The following is a 17281-nucleotide window of genomic DNA, read 5'->3' as shown; positions in this document are numbered from 1 at the left end:
GCTTCAGATACATTCACAGTGGTGGTGGCACTGATGTCTGATATGTTGCATTCATGGAACAGTGACATACCTGAGATCTGGAGCTTGGGTGCTTGTGGAGCAACCATGCCTCCAGGGTCCAGGGCACTGGCTCACCAACAGCTCTGTGCCTGAGGTATGGGCACATGTGGAGCAGCCATGGAGCTGGGGACTAGAACACGTGCATTTGCAGAGGAAAGTGGTTCTGGGGTTCAGGTCCACTTGCAGTGGCTCCAGTGCCTGAGTTACAGGTACTTGCAGGGCAGCTGCAGGTCTGGGGTTTGGAGCTCAGGAAAACATAGCGTGGTCACAAAGTTGGGGTCTGAAACATGGGCGTACATGGAACACCCATGGCTCTGGGGTCAGGGTCATGTATGGGTTTGGGGGTGGGGGACTGACAGCCCTGACTCCAGGGCAGTGGAACAGAAGCTTCTCATGAGGGAGGTACAGCATCACGTCTCTCTTCAGTGATCCATGGTAATCCATCATTGGTTACCTCAGTCATACAAGCTGCTGGTGTCTCTGTGGAGCAGTCTTCTGGGGTTTGCACTGAAAAACAGGGTCCTCTTTCATGAAAGCTGTAGAGAGTCTGTTGCAGAGGCTGTTCAGGTTCTCAGTGGCAAGGGTTTCCAGGGTCTTCCACAGAGCAGAGGCCACTGCAGCAAATGATGGCATCTGTTATGTGGCTGGTACTGATATCTTCTGCCCTTCTTCGTTCCTAGCCATCTTGAGATGTCTCAGATAAGCCGACCTTCCCAGTGACCCTTTTCATGTGGTTATTCTGTTTTGCTCCACTGTGTTGCTGTAGGTTTTTAGTTGGACTCTTGAGCCCTCCCAGAGCTATTTTCTTTTGTGGATAGCTAATTGTATTCTGTGGGGAGATGAAAGCTGATATCTTCTACTTTGGTATCTTGCTGAGGTCATCTCCTTTCTTTATAAGGGCATTTAAAGCTATCAATTTCCCTACGGGAACTGCTTTCACTGCATTCTATAAGTTTTGATATACTGTGTCTTCATTTGCATTCATCCGAAACTGTTTTTATATTTTCTTTTGATTTCTTTTTTGACCATTAGCTATTCATAATCATGTTGCTCAATTTCCACATATTTGTGAGTTTATCAAATTTTCTTCTGTTATTTATTTCTAATTCCATTACATTGTGGTTGAAAACATACTTTGTATTATTTATACTTTAAAACATTTATTGAAGTTTGTTTTATGGCCAGCATATGGTCTATTTTAGATAATGTTCCATATGCACTTGAGAAGAATACATACTATGCTGTTGTTGGATGGAGCCCTTTGTTAGTATCTGTTAGGTCTAGTTGGCTTCTAGTGCTGTTCAAATTTTATACTTCCCTATTGGTCTTCTCACTCGTTGTTCTATCTGTTATTGAAAGTGAGTTATTGAAGTTCCAACTATTATTGTTGATTGTTTCTCCCTTCATTTCTGTCAGTTTTGTTTCATGTATTTTTGTACTCTGTTATTAGGTTCATGTATGTTCATAGTTGTTATATTTTCCTAATGGATTATAGGTTCTATGTTCTTAGGTTTTGTAGTTAACATAGCTTTTCCCCAGATTATGGGTGTTACGCTTGATGGTTGTTTTTATTGCTCGTGTGTGTGTGTGTGTGTGTGTGTGTGTGTGTGTGTGTGTGCATAATTAAGTGGAGATTCAAGAGTGGGTCTTTAGAGACCACAAGTCAAACAACTGGTACTTCACGTTGGAGGTGTTTTTTTTTATAGTTTTCAAAATAAGAAAAAGGTGATTCAGTTCATAGACCTACATTTAATTATATCATATTTTTTATTTGCAAAATGGTTGAGAAAGAGCAATAAAAAAAAATTAAGGTTGTAGAACATATATATTCTTTTATTCTATCAACCACACTGAGGTCTAATTAAACAACGGCTCCTACTTTAGGATGTACAGGAAATCTTGCCTCTTCTATTATGCAACTGTTTGGAATCATTGAACAACAACCTCGATAAAATCTCTCAAAGTCCTAAAAGCATTGTTGTACAACATTTGTCAAAATGATGATATTTTTCAGAGGGTTGGAATCATATTAATCATAACATTCCTAATAGGGACAACAGTAGGGGATCCATCGTGGGACAGTATTCGGGATCAGGCCCTGGGCAAGCCATCTGAAGAAATCAAAGAATGCCAAAAACCAAAGCCAATCCTTCTTCATACTGGAGAGGTAATACATTTTGATTATCATGGTGAAATTAGTATATCGTTAATTTTACATTTATGAATTATCAGATATGAATAGTAGCTCTGTGTTAAATAGTAGATCTGTGTGTTATTCAGATGTTCCCATACCAAGTTTTTAATATTAAAAAATATGGATGCTATAAGTGTAACTCTAAGAAATAAGGGTTATGATTATTAAAGACACTGACTTAGAGTTTTACATCTATAGTAAATAAATGAAGCAATTAGAACAGTGGAAAAGGAAGAATAAGAGTAACATTTTTCTTATTCAGGATTTGTTTATGTTGACTCCAGGATAGGAGTGAACACAGAATTCTTTGCAGAGAAAAATATCTCAGGTTATTTTCTCACAACTCAGGCAACATTATTAAGTAAAGCAATATTCTTTAAATGCTCTTTGGAACATGGATTTTCATATTCATACAGTGTTCATACTATCATGGATTTTTGATGTAGAAAAAATTTTTAAATAGAGTTTTTTTCTAATATTTAATTAAAATTCTCCAGGAAGAAGAAAGAGAGGAAACAAAGGAATAGAGGGAAAGATTCTACTAATCTGAATATGGTAAAGGATAGATTCTCTTGGAGAAAACCTAAAAAGTAAGGCAAGACTTGGTAACTCAAGATTTAAAGTAAAAAGAAATCATTAACTTAAGCTATTCCAAATGATGGTAATTTCTTATTCATCTTGTATAAAGATAGTCACCATGGTAATATAGGAGAACACTTGGTTATCTATTACACATTGTGATTCCACAATGATAAATCCATTAGAAACTTCATTGATGAGAAAATAAGTCCAGGTTAATGGGACACTGGTATATAAGATTTACATCTTATTATTATTGAATAGATAGAATATTTAATACTACATGAATTAGAAAAGAAATATGATATTAGGATAAGACACCCCAAAACAGCTGGAAACATTTAAAATCCTTTAATAAAGGAACTTCTATGAGCAGCGTCAGTCTCTTGACGATAGAAAGAATAATATTCTTAACACAGTTTTCATGCTTTTGGTTCTTAGCTGTCAAAACCTCATCCCTGGCACCCAGATATAGTTGATGTTCAGATTATTACTCTTGGGTTCTTGGCCATCACTGCCATCCCTGGGGAGTTTACGTAAGTTCCTGTTTTTCTTTTTGTAGTTACACATGTAACTGTTGTGGATGTGTTTCTGTTGGGATCACTTCTTATCATGGGCAGATAATTCTGTACTGACTCCTTTGTATCCTACTGTGCTATGTTTGGCGACGGTGACAAATATTCCCACCCTCTTTTGGTGGGGCCTCTGAAGAATGAATCTCTCTCTGCCTGTTACTAGTGGGTAACTTGAAGTAAACAGAAAAATTTGAAAAGTTATCATTCCAATAAAATTATGCAGTGATTTATTATGTCAGTAGAAAGACTTTAAATAATATTAAAACATAGGGTCGTGAAACAATTGATTTAGGTATTAGAAGCATGGAAGCATATTTTAAATCCGCTCCTTATGCCATATTTCCTATCTTAGTAAGTAGCAATTTTTTATCTTTTCATTGCTCAGGCCCTAAATCTTAGAGTCCTCCCTGAATTCTCTCTTTTTCAGTTTTCCCTGCTTTCAATCCTTCAGCAAATTCTGTATGTTCTATTCAACAGTTTCCATCATTCTTCCCCTCCCCACCCCCCAGCCCCAACCTGGATCTAAGCCACCATTATCTCTCCCCTGGATTTTACTGCAATAACCTCCTGTCTCACCTTCTTGCTTCTCCCTCACTCCTCTATAGTCTTTCCTCAACATTATAGCCAGAGTAATCCCTGTAAAGCATAAGTCAAATCATGTCACTACTCAAAACCTTTCAATGGCTTCTAACTCTCCAGAGAAATTCTCAAACGCTTGTAATATCCGACAGGGCCCTATGTGATCCTCTCTTCAGCAAGCTCTCTGATCTGATTTCATACCACTCCCCCTTGATCACCCCTGCTGCAGCCACCTTGGCTTCAGTGCCGTTCCCAGACTACCAAGCACGCTTCTATTTTAGGGCTTTCGAATTTACAGTTCCTTCCGCCTGAAACACTTACCCTCCATTTATCCCCATGGCCAAGTCTTTTATTCCTTCAATTCTCTGCTCAAAACTCTAACAGAGATGCCAGTCTTGCTTACATGATACAACATTGTCTTTACCTCCCCACCACTCCTACCACCACCACATCACTACAGCATCAGCACGAACACCACCATCCCCACAATGACCACCACCATCCTCTTTCATCCTTATCCTACCTTATACTCTCCATAGCACTTACAGTCATCTCACTTTTTTATTTGCTTGTTGACCATCTTCCCTCCCTAGAATGTCAGCTCCATACTGTTGAATCCTTAGCAGTGTGAAGTGGGTCTGGTATGTGGTAGGTGTCCAATATTTTGCTGAAGGATTAAATGAATGAATGAAATAGTAAGTTCTTTGTAGGCAGGAACAGTACACTCTCTACTTGCCTCAGCTGTTATTAAATAGAATGCAACCTATTGTCGACTCAGTGAATGGAAAGTGATTGGGATCTTTTGCCAGTGATATTCATTGATTCTGTTTTCCTCCTTCAAGTTGTCTGTTTTCACTTTAGGATTTGTTTTGAAGATACGGCAGTGAGGAAAAAAGCTCAGCTTTAACTTGCATTGTTTCTATACACTTTACTATTGTTAGCCAGGCTAACATTTTGGCTTTCACTACAAGTCTTTCTGTGTACCTTGTGTACATTCTGAATAGGAAAACACTCTGATAATTCTGTTTTCTTGACTCAGGACCATGTCTGGACGAAGACTTCGGGAGGCAGTTCAAGAGGTAAATTAAAAACGAAATAAAATATCCATATGCATTTTTATTTGGAAAAGAGAAAAGAATTCCCTGTCCCTGTGATCTGGCACCTTTTAAATTATTCTTTGCGAAGATGACGAGAGTTTTACACATCTTGAAAATAACGGCTGGAGGTGAAAATGAAATATTAATGGCATAAGAACAAACTTAAAAAATATAAGAGAACTATAGTAAGATTAAAATATTTCATTTGTATTTATGTACGAATAATTTAAAAATTGATAATGGTTTTATGGATTCAGTAGTAAATGACCCCAAGTACATTAGTATCTTATAGTCCTGTGTAAATAAAAATCTAACACATGTTAAAAATGCTGTATTTTATTTATATTTGTGATTTTCTTTACATTCAGAAAGTATTGTAAATGGTTCTAAGATGACATAATCAACAAATGTTTTATTATTTGGAGCTGGAAATAACTCCTGTGGTTAGCTAATATGTTCCCATTATACTTTTTTGGAAATTGATAAAATATCTGTATTTTGGTAATAAGAAGATTCTGCATCTGCAAATGCAATCGTTAAGATGTTTGGAGATCCATTGACTTGCCCAACTATAGTGCAGAGTTATGGCTTTAAGTTTTCCTAAGGGATCCTTAGATACTCCTGTACTCCTAGGCAGTTTTGATCATTAGGAAAAATATTGTTAAGATATTTATCTTACACTAATGATTCATATTTATAATTGTATGTTAAGTATAAGTAGGATGATAATACACTATAAGATGAAGAGTAATTTTATTGCACTCTCCCTTTCCCCCTAGGAATTTGCAACTTATGGGATGCTGAATATGACTGTTGTTATTTCGGGTCTATGCAATGTATATACACACTACATTACCACCTATGAAGAATACCAGGTAAAATTAAAAGTTCTCATCATTTAAATGAATTATACCCTGGTCAAGACTATTGCGTCAAATGCAGAATTTCTTTGTGGACTTCCTCAATTGTGTTTTTGAGAGGTGATTTTGTTTTAGGGCTGCTAAGAGAATGATAAGCCAGAGGTTGTATTTGGGAGTTCTAGGTTGACCATTTCCAAGTTCAGGTCAAAATTCTAGTCTCACTGACTTCCACTTTCCCTGAAATAAATTACTCTGTCAGGGGCACTGATAATAAGCCTGGGTTATGGCATACAACATTCCTAACTCTATCCTTAATACTTCTGGTGCCTTAAACTTCTGTAGAACCTGGGAAAAACTCCCATTGATAGCTTCTGTTTATTGAGTGCACTGGCTAAGCACCTTGCAAATGTGATCTTGCATAATCCTCACAATTAGCCCTGACTGAAGTAGGGTATTATTATATCCATGATACAGATTAAGAAACAGAGCCTCAAAAAAATTAGGGAGGCTGCTGCCTGGTAATGCGTTTTTGTTTACAAATAGTACAGAAAGTAGCCCAAGTACTTTTAAACAACAGTAGTTAAAAATGTGAAAATGGTGTAGAGTTCCACAATTAATGGTTTCTAATACATCTGCAGGTATAACTTGGCAATCCATACTGTGGCACACAGGCTACCCCTTGACAAATAGTAATTCCAGCAGTAGAGTCTGCCCTGCTGCCCTCTGTTGACTTTACTGAAGGGTCCCTGCCTTCTAGGAAATCCTGTTGAATAAAGGTTCTTAACTGGGGTAAACTTAGATGTGAATAAGTTTTCACGTATCCACTTTTTCATTTATCTGTAACTGTCTTTTAGCATCTCTTTCAATTATGAATGTAGGCAACAAATGACAGAATATTAGCTGTACTTCTGACTTTTGTCACCAGTAGGAACCATGAATATTTTTCATATCACAAATAGTTACTGCACATCTGGAAATACCTTTTACTCTCATTGCTATTTTAAAATCACAGTAGTTATTAGATCTGCTACTAGATCTTGTTATTCAGTAGCATCATACAGAAGCACAAACATTACTCTATTGCAAAATTGGTTTATTATTGTTTGATTTCAGTTGAATGGGTTTCCTTTGTCAATCCATGTATTTTATTTTATGTGTTTAGAAATGTTGCTCTGAAAGGGGTCCATAGGCCTCAACAGACTGCCAAAGTAGTCCAAGGTGCAAGTAAAGTTAGGAACCCCTACTAGTTAGTCTCCTGGTTAGGGACATGAAAAGATTAGTATTAATTAACTAATTAGCTTATTCAGTCAACAGATACGTTTTGTGAGAGATACTGTACTAGCCACTATCTGGGCATAACAATGCCTTGCCCTCAAGACCACTAGAATTTATGGGCCAGTAAAAGACATAGAAGAAAGCAGATGATTACACTTCTGTGAAAGGGATGCACAAGGTGTTGTGAAAACGAAGAGAAAGAGCACCAGTTTAGACTGGGTATTTGAAGTTGGGGACTGGCAGATTTTCACGAAGCTGTAGAATTTGTCCAAGTTATTGAGAGTGAGTAAGGACTAATTAAGCAAATAAAAGTTAGGGAGGGTGTTCCATATTGAGGGAGCTACATACAAGAAAGGTCCAGAGGGGCAGACTTAGTATATTTAAGGGGCCATAATTAGTTGAGTACCATGGAATTAGCATGATGACGGTAGTGAGACAGGGGCTAGAGTGGGAGGCAAGGGTTAGATCGATGGAGAGTCTTTTATGCTGTGCCTCAGAGCTTTGATTCAGTAAGGAAGATTTTGGGGAACTGCAGTAGAATTTAGAGGAAAGAATGCTCTGTTGAAATCTGTAATTTAGAAAGCTCACTAGGCTGGCAGTGTAGGAAATGAATTGGAAGGACAAGTGTAGAGGCAGAGAACTGATGAAGAAGCTGTAGTTATGATCTGGGTGAGAGCTAAGGGTTTGACCAAGGTAAAGCAGTAAAGAAAGAGGAAAATGAAAAAATTCAAGAGATGTTAAGTAATGATGACTTGGAGACTTATAGGATATAGGATGAAGGAGAGAGAGGGGTCTAAGCTGACTGCAAGATGATCCTGGCATGGGAGACTGGAAGGATGGCCTTCACTGAGATGAAGAATGTTGCAGGGAAAGCTGATATATTTGGAGTGATGAGTTCCAGGTTAGATTTGATGAATTGGAGGTTTCTGTGGAACAACCAAAGCCTTGGCGCTCAGGTAAAAGGAGTTGTATTTGGTTCCATTTTATAGTTCTATGATGGGTTAAATGTCCTTCTCCAGATAGTTCCATCACCCCCCAGTTTATCCAGGAGTTACTAAGACTCTTATTTTTCCTCATTTTTTTCTCCTGCTGTACTCTTTAGGGGAAAACATTTATATTACAAGTACTTAAGATAGACATAAACTCAGGAGCTATTACTCTCTTTCAGGTTAACTGGACGGTTGGTCCAAATGGCATAAGCCAGGAGAATTCTTCACTGCCTTGAACAAGCAGTTGATGGGAGCCATTTACTTTTGCTGGTAAATGGAAATGCCCACTCTCCTTTGTCATAAGTAGTCTTGAATTATGTCAGTTTGGATTATGCAAGATGTGCAGTCATCACCCCTCACTAAAATGCAACACCTCTGTAAATGGATCGAAATAAGCAGAATGGTATAAGACTCTGTTCTGCCTCTCCTGCAGGCTCAGCGGTATGAGGCAGCATCCACAATTTATGGACCACATACTCTGTCTGCTTACATCCAGCTTTTCAGAGTCCTTGCTAAGGCCATTGCTACGGTAATCAAAAATTGTATGTTTATGTGTCTCAGGGGTGGGGAGATGCAGAGGGAAGCAAAAAAGACCTTAGCTTTGAGTGTTCAGTTTCTTTGAAAATCTTTATATTTAAAAATATTGTAGCTGTGAGGTATCTCTAAGAAGTGAAACTGGTAAAATAAATTCAGAGTCAGTTAACATCTTTTGGTAGTGACCATTTTTCATACCTATTATCCTCCCAATCACCTTGTGAAGTATGGAGGTATTTTTCCCCATTTTTCAGATGAGCAAATAGGTTCAGAGATGAGAAGTGACCAAGCTTACTATAACTGTGAGTTGAACCAGTGCTCTCTAATCTTGGTCATTTTCTCTCCAGTTGCTTCCTGAATTGAGTGGTTTATCAGTTCTGAGATGCCCATTTTCCATATTATAACATCTCTGAAATTGGGATGTATTGGGTTGGCCAAAAAGTTCATTCGGTTAATGAATACGTTGTTTGATAAAGTTCTTGGTGAAAATGAAAAATGTCTTTTACTTTTACCTAAAACTGAAGAAGCTTTTTGGCCAACTCAATATCTTCCAATCAAAGGAATCTTACAATTACAGTTAGTAGCATGTTTTCACTTTCTTGGTGGTTCAAAAATAATAATAGTTATTATAATCAATAGAGCCTTAGGTTTGATAAAGTACAACAGTGTCTTGGAATGTACACACACATTGTATCTACCTAAAATCTGTACACCTAAATAAGTTTACTTAAAGGAACTCCACTTGTGTAAATCTTCCCTCTGGCATATAGTTTATGTATGAAGCTTCACTCTGGTGTCAAAAGATTAGTCAATAAGCAGGATAAGGACTTTAATGTGATAAATGGACCCTTGTACAATACCACATAAGCCCCAATAAAGGCTGTGAGGCAATGATGGCATAGCAAAGACAATAAAGCCCTTTCACAGAAAGAGCTTGGATATATTAAATTGAAACAAAACTGCTGTTTCTGTAGGTCAAAATAGTGAAATATGGGCAATTTCATATGTCTCCATCTAATTAGTTATTGACTATGTATTTGAAGTTTCAGTACAAGGTATTTACTTCAGATATATTTTAATTATCAGGTTATTGTTTTATCATAATATTTTCAATTTTAGGTCTGATACTTTTTTAAAAAACAGAACTATTTTTAGTTTTCATCATAAAAGCTAACTATTTGTAGAATATTCAGATTATACAGAAAAGTATAAACCTCTAACCCATCTCTAGAGATAACCACTGTTTAACTTTCATGCAATTACAGGTTTATAGCTCTTCCCATGGAAGTAGAGTCATCAAATTTTATAGTGATATTTAGGAAGAAAAGTGTGATTCATTTTGTGGAAATTTGTTTCAGAATTTTACAGTTACGTGTCTAAGAATATCTGTGTGATCTTGAAAAAAAAAACCCGCTGAGTATCTGCAAGCTTATCTTCCCATTTGCAAAATGAGAATGATAACGAGTAGGTTATGTGGCTGCTGTCAAGATTAAACATATAAAGCAAGGATTAAAGTACATCAAATCCATATGAGGACTATTTAAAATTTGAGATTAGAATTTTGGTGACACTATTAAAGGTGGCAAATTTTGTGGAAAGTATAGATTAAACCAGTCATGATACAGGCTGATCTTAACTTTTAAATTAAAAATATATTTATTATATTCTTTAATGAGCACAGAGAAGGATTTAGGAAAAAACTTGGTAGTGACTTTGGATAAGAGAGACTCAACACTTTTTAAACCTTAAAAGAATGATTACAGTGTCATGTTACAGAGGCTTATCATGTGTTTCTGTCCAGAGTCATACAGTTAAAGAATGGCTGTCCCAGAATCTAAACTCGTGGAGCATGATTCCTAGCTTACACTCTAGATTATACTGCCTAGGGGAGTGAAAGTGTTACCTGTGACTGACGCTTTCTTCTAGTCACAAAAGTTAAAATTATGGACATCTAGGCTCCTATTTCAGCAGAGTTCCGCTCGCATTTTGTTGCAGTTGTTAGCTCTTGGGAAGAGGGAGAGGGAGTGGGAAAGTGAGTGTGTATGTGTTTGCTTTAATGAAGGCATTTTTGGGAATCTGGGGGGAAGGGTCTTGACGCTACATTGTATGCTTCTTAAGCAAATGCTCTCTGTTCTAGGATACAGTAGCCAATCTGAGCAGCGGTCCAGAGCCTCCATTTTTCAAAGACCTGATGGCCCCATTAATCCCTAATGCTGTGGATAGAGCGCCTGTAGGCACAACTTTTGGGGATGTCCTGCAGCCAGCCAACCCTAAATACAGAGTGGTAAGACTCGCAAAGAGGTCTTAGGATCCTTCAGAAGACTGTGTGGGGATGGGGGGAAGGATGTTTAATGTCACCACCTGCGTCAAATCATGCCTCGGACCAGCTGTTAGCAATAATTTAGAAAATTGTTCTTATCTCTGCAGAGGCTCTGAAAACATGAAAATGGGGAAGTATTTATTTTTCAGTTGGTAATTGTGGAAAATTGAATTTCTAAAATTCAAATTATTCCTTTTATTTTTAAAGGGATTGTCCTGGAACCATTCATTGTAGCATAGAAAAGTTGTCTATGATATGTCAAGGATAGGAAAAGCACATAGAAATGAAACAGGATTTCTACCACTACTATCTGATATAGATCTTGTGTCTTGCAACTTTGCTAAATCATTTATTAGTTCCAATAGATATTTTTGGTGTGGATTCCTTAGAAATGTCTATGTATAGTATGTCATCTGTGAATAAGAACAGGTTTACTTATTCCTTTATGAATTTCTTTTGTGGATGCCTTTTAATTGTTTCCTTATTGCACTGGCTAGAGTCTCCAATGCAATGTTGAAAAGAAGTTGTAAGACTGGACATCCTTATCTTGTTTCTAATCTTAGGAGGAAAAGTATTCAGTCATTAAGTATAATGTTTTCTTTAGAATTTTTGTAGATGCCCTTTATCAGGTTAAAAAAATTCCCTTCTATGTCTAGTTTGTTGAGAGCTTTTATGAAGAAAAGGTGTTGAAGTTTTTCAAATCCTTTTCTGTGTCTACTGAGGTGATCATGTGGTTTTTGTTTTTTATTCTATTAATAGGGTGTATTGTATTGGTTGATTTAAGATATTAAATAAATACCCTTTAGTAATGGTATATAATACTTTTTACATGTTCTTAAATTTGGTTTGCTAACATTTTTCTAAAGAGTTTTGTACTCATGTCCATGAGGGGCATTTGTAGTCTTCTTTTCATGCGTCGTCTTTGTCTGCCCTTGGTATCAGGGTGACACTGGTCTCAGTAAAGGATTAGAAAGTGTTTCCTCTTGTATTTTCTGAAAATGTATGCAAAAGATTGATGTTATTTCTTCCTTAAATATTGGATGAGATTTACCAGCAAAGTCATTTGAATTTGGGCTTCTTTTTATGGCAAAATTTTAAATCACTAATTCAGTTCCTTTACTCGTTTTAGGCCTATTCAGATTTTCTGTTCTTGAGTCAATTATGTGTCTTTCTAAGAGTTTACTTTGTCTTTAGGAATTTTCCCATTTCATATAATTGTCTAATGTGTTGGGATAAACTTGTTCATAATAGTCCCTTATAATTCTTTTAATTTCTGTAAGGTCAATAATGATGTCCCCTCCTTCTGCCTGATTTTGCTGACTTATGTCTTCAAAGAGCCATCTTTTAGCTCCATTGGTTTTATCTGTTTTTCCATTTCACTGATTTTTGGTCTAGTGTTTCATTTCTTTCCTTCCGCCTGCTTTGATTTTATTTTGCTCTTCGTACACCCTCTTCTTTTGCATTTCTTAAGGTGGATGCTTAGGTTATTTTTATGTTTTAGTGTCCTTTTTTAATTCCTCTGTTGGTTTTTTACTATGTACATTTTTAGCTGTTTTCCTGGTAGTTATTTTAGGGACTTGAAAAAGAACTCTGTTTCTTCTCTTTACACTCCACTCTCAATACTTCTGACAGCAGATGTGTGGAGGTTTCCACCCACCAAGTAACTCTCCAGTTCTCTGTGGACACCAATTTGATGTCCTACAATTCAATTCAATTCTGATGGTATTTACTTGGGGTTGGCACAGATCCCACAGGTTAAGGGCTCAGTCCCACTAGACTGCACCCTCCCCCTCACCTCCCGCTCCCCATACACACATATTTCAGACACCAGTGGCAAATCCAAGTTGTCACCTGTGCTTCTAACAGCCTGGCTATAAATTGGAGATTCCCATGACCTCCTCCTCAGGTTTAATGACTTGCCAGAATAGCTCACAGAGTTTAGGAAAATAGTTTACTTACTAGATTACCAGTTTATTATAAAAGGTTACAACTTAGGAACAACCAGTGGAGAGGTGCATAGGGCAAGGTATGGGGGAAAGAATGCAGAGCTTCTTCAGCCATGCCACCTTCCCAGAGTCTCCACATATTCACCAGCCTGGAAGCTCTCCAAACCGAAAACTTTAGGGATTTTTGTGGAGGCTTCATTATGTAGCCATGATTGACTAAATCATTGGCCATCGGCAGTTAACTCAACCTCCAGCTCTTTTCCCTTCCCTGGAGATCAGGGGGTTGGAGTTGAAAGTTCTAACCCTCCAATCACAGCGTTTGTTTGCCCCCATTCTGAGGTTATGCATAAGTCTGCAGCCACCAGTCATCTTAATAGCATACAAAAGACACGTTAGCGGAGATTCCAAGGGTTTTATGAGCTGTGTGCCGGGAAATGGGAGCAGAGACCAAATATATATATATATATTTATATCTCACGTCACAGAGCTATAATATGCATCTTAACTAACCACAGCCGACTTTAATATAATACTAACTTAATTCTAAAAAATACAAAAAGATTCTTCCCAAATATCTTTTTTCCCTTTCCCATTTTTGGTGATATTGTCACATATTATATCTACATGTAAATGTAATAATACAGTGTTACAATTATTGTTTTATAAAAGCTTATGTCTTTTAAAGACATTAAAAAAATCTATGAAAAAGTATATTTAGGGCTTCCCTGGTGGCGCAGTGGTTGAGAGTCCGCCTGCCGATGCAGGGGACACGGGTTCGTGCCCCGGTCCAGGAAGATCCAACATGCTGCGGAGCGACTGCGCCCGTGAGCCATGGCCACTGAGCCTGTGCGTCCGGAGCCTGTGCTCCGCAACGGGAGAGGCCACAACAGTGAGAGGCCCGCGTACCGCAAAAAAAAAAAAGTATATTTATAGAAAAATTTTATTTACCTACATATTTACCAGCTCTGGTACTCTTTATTTCTTTTTAAGAATTTGTATTATCATCTAGCATCATTTTCTTTCAGCTGAAAGGACTTCCTGTAGTATTTCTTGTAAGACAGTTATACTAACAACAAATTCTCTCAGCCTTTGTTTATCTGGAATGGATTTATCTTATCTTTGAAGAATGGTTTTGCTGCATTCTTGATTGAAAAATTTTTTTCTTTTATTACATTGATATGTTATCCTGTTACTTTCTGTACTTCACTCTCTAATGAAAAGTCAATTGTTAATTTTATTGTAATTTCTCTGTAAGAAATGAATCACTTTTGCTGCTTTCAAAATTTTCTTTTTGTCTAAGTCTACCACTAGTTTGCTACAATATATCTAAATGTGAATCACTTTGTGATTATCCTACTTGGAATTTGTTGAGTTCCTTGGATCTATAAGGTAACATTCATCAAATCTGGGAAGTTTTCAGCCATTATTCCTTCAAAAAGTTTTTTGTTCCTTTCTCTTTCTTCTAGTTTTGGAACTTCTGTTTTGTGAATGTCAATATACTCGGTGTTGTCCCACATGTTTCTGAGGCTCTGTTAATTTTACTTCAATCTCTCTTTCCCTCTCTATTCTTCATATAGGATAATTTATGTTGATAAATTCTAGTTCACTTATTCTTTCTTCTGTCATCTCACATTTGCTGTGAAATCCCTTTAGTGAATTTTTCATTTCGGTTGTTGTGATTTTCAACTCCAGAAAATTCTCTTCACTGTGTCTCTGTTTGTTAAATCATTATCATTATACTTTCCTTTAGTTCTTTAAACCTGATTTATATTAGTTCTTAGAACATTTTAATAACAGCTCCTTTGAAGTCTTTGCTAAATCTAACATCTGGGGACACAGAGAAGCAGTTTTGATTGTTCCTTTTTTCCCCTTAGTATGGGTGATACTTTCTTGTATGCACATCTCATTTCATTGTTGTTGTTGTTTGAATACTGCATGTTTGTTGATATATTGTAGCAACTCTGGATTCTAGCTTCACTTCCCCACCCCAGAGTTGTTATTTTCGTTTATTTGTTTGCTCATTTAAAACTTGACTGGACTAATTAGTAAAGTCTGTCTCTCTCACAGTGTATGGCTGCTATATCTTTGCTCAGTTTTTTATACTTGATTTTAAGTCTCACTCTCAAGTGTTGCTTCTGTGATCACAGAACTTAATGTTCAGCTGGATATTGTTCAGAGTTTGTATTTAGGTGACTCAAGGAGTAAGAATTTCAATCTCTGCTGATGGAACTGTGTGGGCTAGGGTTTGCATTCAAACTTCAGACCATTTTCAGTTTTCCCCAAATTTTAATTTCCACTGGGGTCTCTTGTATCTCCTCTGCACATACATCCAGACATTAGCCAGGGATATATGAGTGGTTTGGGCCTGCTCTCTTCTCTGTGTATGATCATAGCCTCTGATTAGTCCAGGATAGGATAAGAGCTTATTAAAACCATGACAGTTATCTTCCCCACAAACTATTAAATCACCAATTACCAGTCTAGCCACTATCCCTCAATGTTTGCCTTCCACTGAGATCACCACTTTAAATGGCTATGTTCCAAATTAAGTAAGTTCCTTCTGGCAGCAGCAGAAAAGCTGTTGATTTTATGGCCTTCCCTGCTCTGGTTGAAATATAGTACTACAGAGGATGAGAGCAACCCTGGTAAGAACACCAAAAACTTGCACTGTGCTTACCACTAAGTTTAGTAGTTTTAATGAACAAACATTTCTCAGCTTTTGGTTGATAATTGAAGTGCTAAAATGGTTATTTTTAGAGTTACATATGATCCAGCAATCCCACTCCTGGACATATATCCAGAGAAAACTCTAAAATGATATAGGCACCCCAGTGTTCACAGCAGCACTATTTACAATAGCCAAGATATGGAATGGAAGCAAACTAAATGTCCATTGACAGACGAATGAATAAAGAAGATGTGGTATTATATAATATACAATAGATACTACTCAGCCATAAAAAAGAACGAAACAATGCCATTTGCAGCAACATGGATGGACCTGAAGATTATCATACTAAGTGAAGTAAGTCAGACAGAGAAAGACAAATATCATATGCTATCACTGATATGTGGAATCTAAAATATGATACAAATGAAATTATTTACAAAAGAGAAACATACAGACATAGAAAATAAACTTTTGGTTACTAAAGGGGAAAGTGGGGAGGGAACAAATTAGGAGTTTGTGATTAGCAGATACAAACTACTGTATAGAAAACAGATAAACAACAGGGTCCTACTGTTGCACAGGGAACTATATTCAATATCTTGTAATAAGCTATAATAACCTATAATGGAAAAGAATATGAAAAAAAGTATATAACTGAATCACTGTACACCAGAAACTAACATGACATTGTAAATCAACTATTTCAAGAGGTAAAATAAAATTTAAAAATGGTTATTTTTGACAGTGTTGTCTATTTACATAGTTGCTTTTTAGGGAGGGGACCTACTGACCTCCTCACTCTTTCATGTCAGAAACGTCTGTTCTATACCACTACTGTTTGAATTGGCACATTATATTTGTAGTGGGGTTGTCTCTCATAGTTAAGGTGAGTGTGACTAAGCAGGAAATTGTGATGGTAAGAAGAAAAATCAAGGACAAGAACGCTTTTAAGGATTAGGAAAATTTGGCTAACTGGATACAAATTTTATTTTTTTAAGTGAACCATGATATTGGCTGCAGGGCTGATTGCTCTATATAAAGAATATACTGATTTTTGCAGAAAATTCTAATTGTTGTTGAAACATTTCGCTAACCATTGGTGAGACTGGCTAATTTGATAATCTCACTGGTGAAAATGAAGAAAATTAGAAAAAATAAATTAATGCTAGTTATTCAGGGGAGTTAACAGTAAAGTAAATAATTGAACAGCACATCTCAGTTTAGATGGTCATCATTGATTATGAATCCATGGACTGTTTTTATTAAAAAATGTTTTTAATATGGGCTAGGTCTTAGAGGATGAATAGGAGTTCACAGAGCCTGTCAAGACATACCACCTCTAGGTATATGGACTATAGAGGGCCTAAGGTGGAGCAGCAGGTGGGAAATTACCTGTAAAAGGTCTTGTGTGCCATAGTAAGTCATGTGAAGACTTACTTGTTTGTTGGTTTGTTATTTTAAAAAATATTTTTATTGATGTATTATTAACATACAATAAACTACATATTTAAAGTGTACAGTTTGGTAAATTTTCACTATTAAGGCCATTTACTTCTTCTTGAATGATATTTAGTAGTTTCTGTATCTCAAGGAATTTGTCCA

General features: G+C 36.8%; 1 protein-coding gene across 3 annotated transcripts in view; it reads left to right on the top strand.

The window, feature by feature from the left end:
- The window catches only part of ASAH2 (N-acylsphingosine amidohydrolase 2), a 127259-nt gene that overhangs the window by 95326 nt on the left and 14652 nt on the right, over positions 1-17281 (top strand). The window contains exons 1-7 of one of the 3 annotated variants that reach the window (XM_049696521.1): positions 2151-2227; positions 2752-2809; positions 3275-3369; positions 5027-5066; positions 5864-5959; positions 8642-8737; positions 10880-11026. In XM_049696521.1, the coding sequence (XP_049552478.1) occupies positions 2807-2809; positions 3275-3369; positions 5027-5066; positions 5864-5959; positions 8642-8737; positions 10880-11026 (477 nt within the window). In that variant the 5' untranslated portion in view covers positions 2151-2227; positions 2752-2806. Of the gene's footprint in view, positions 1-2111; positions 2228-2751; positions 2810-3274; positions 3370-5026; positions 5067-5863; positions 5960-8641; positions 8738-10879; positions 11027-17281 lie in introns of those variants that run through there. The other 2 variants (XM_049696520.1, XM_033415841.2) reach the window with 2 other exon arrangements.

This window comes from Orcinus orca, chromosome 14 (genome assembly GCF_937001465.1).
Source record: "Orcinus orca chromosome 14, mOrcOrc1.1, whole genome shotgun sequence".
NCBI classification, from domain to species: domain Eukaryota; kingdom Metazoa; phylum Chordata; class Mammalia; order Artiodactyla; family Delphinidae; genus Orcinus; species Orcinus orca.
This window is presented reverse-complemented; position numbering and strand designations above follow the sequence as displayed.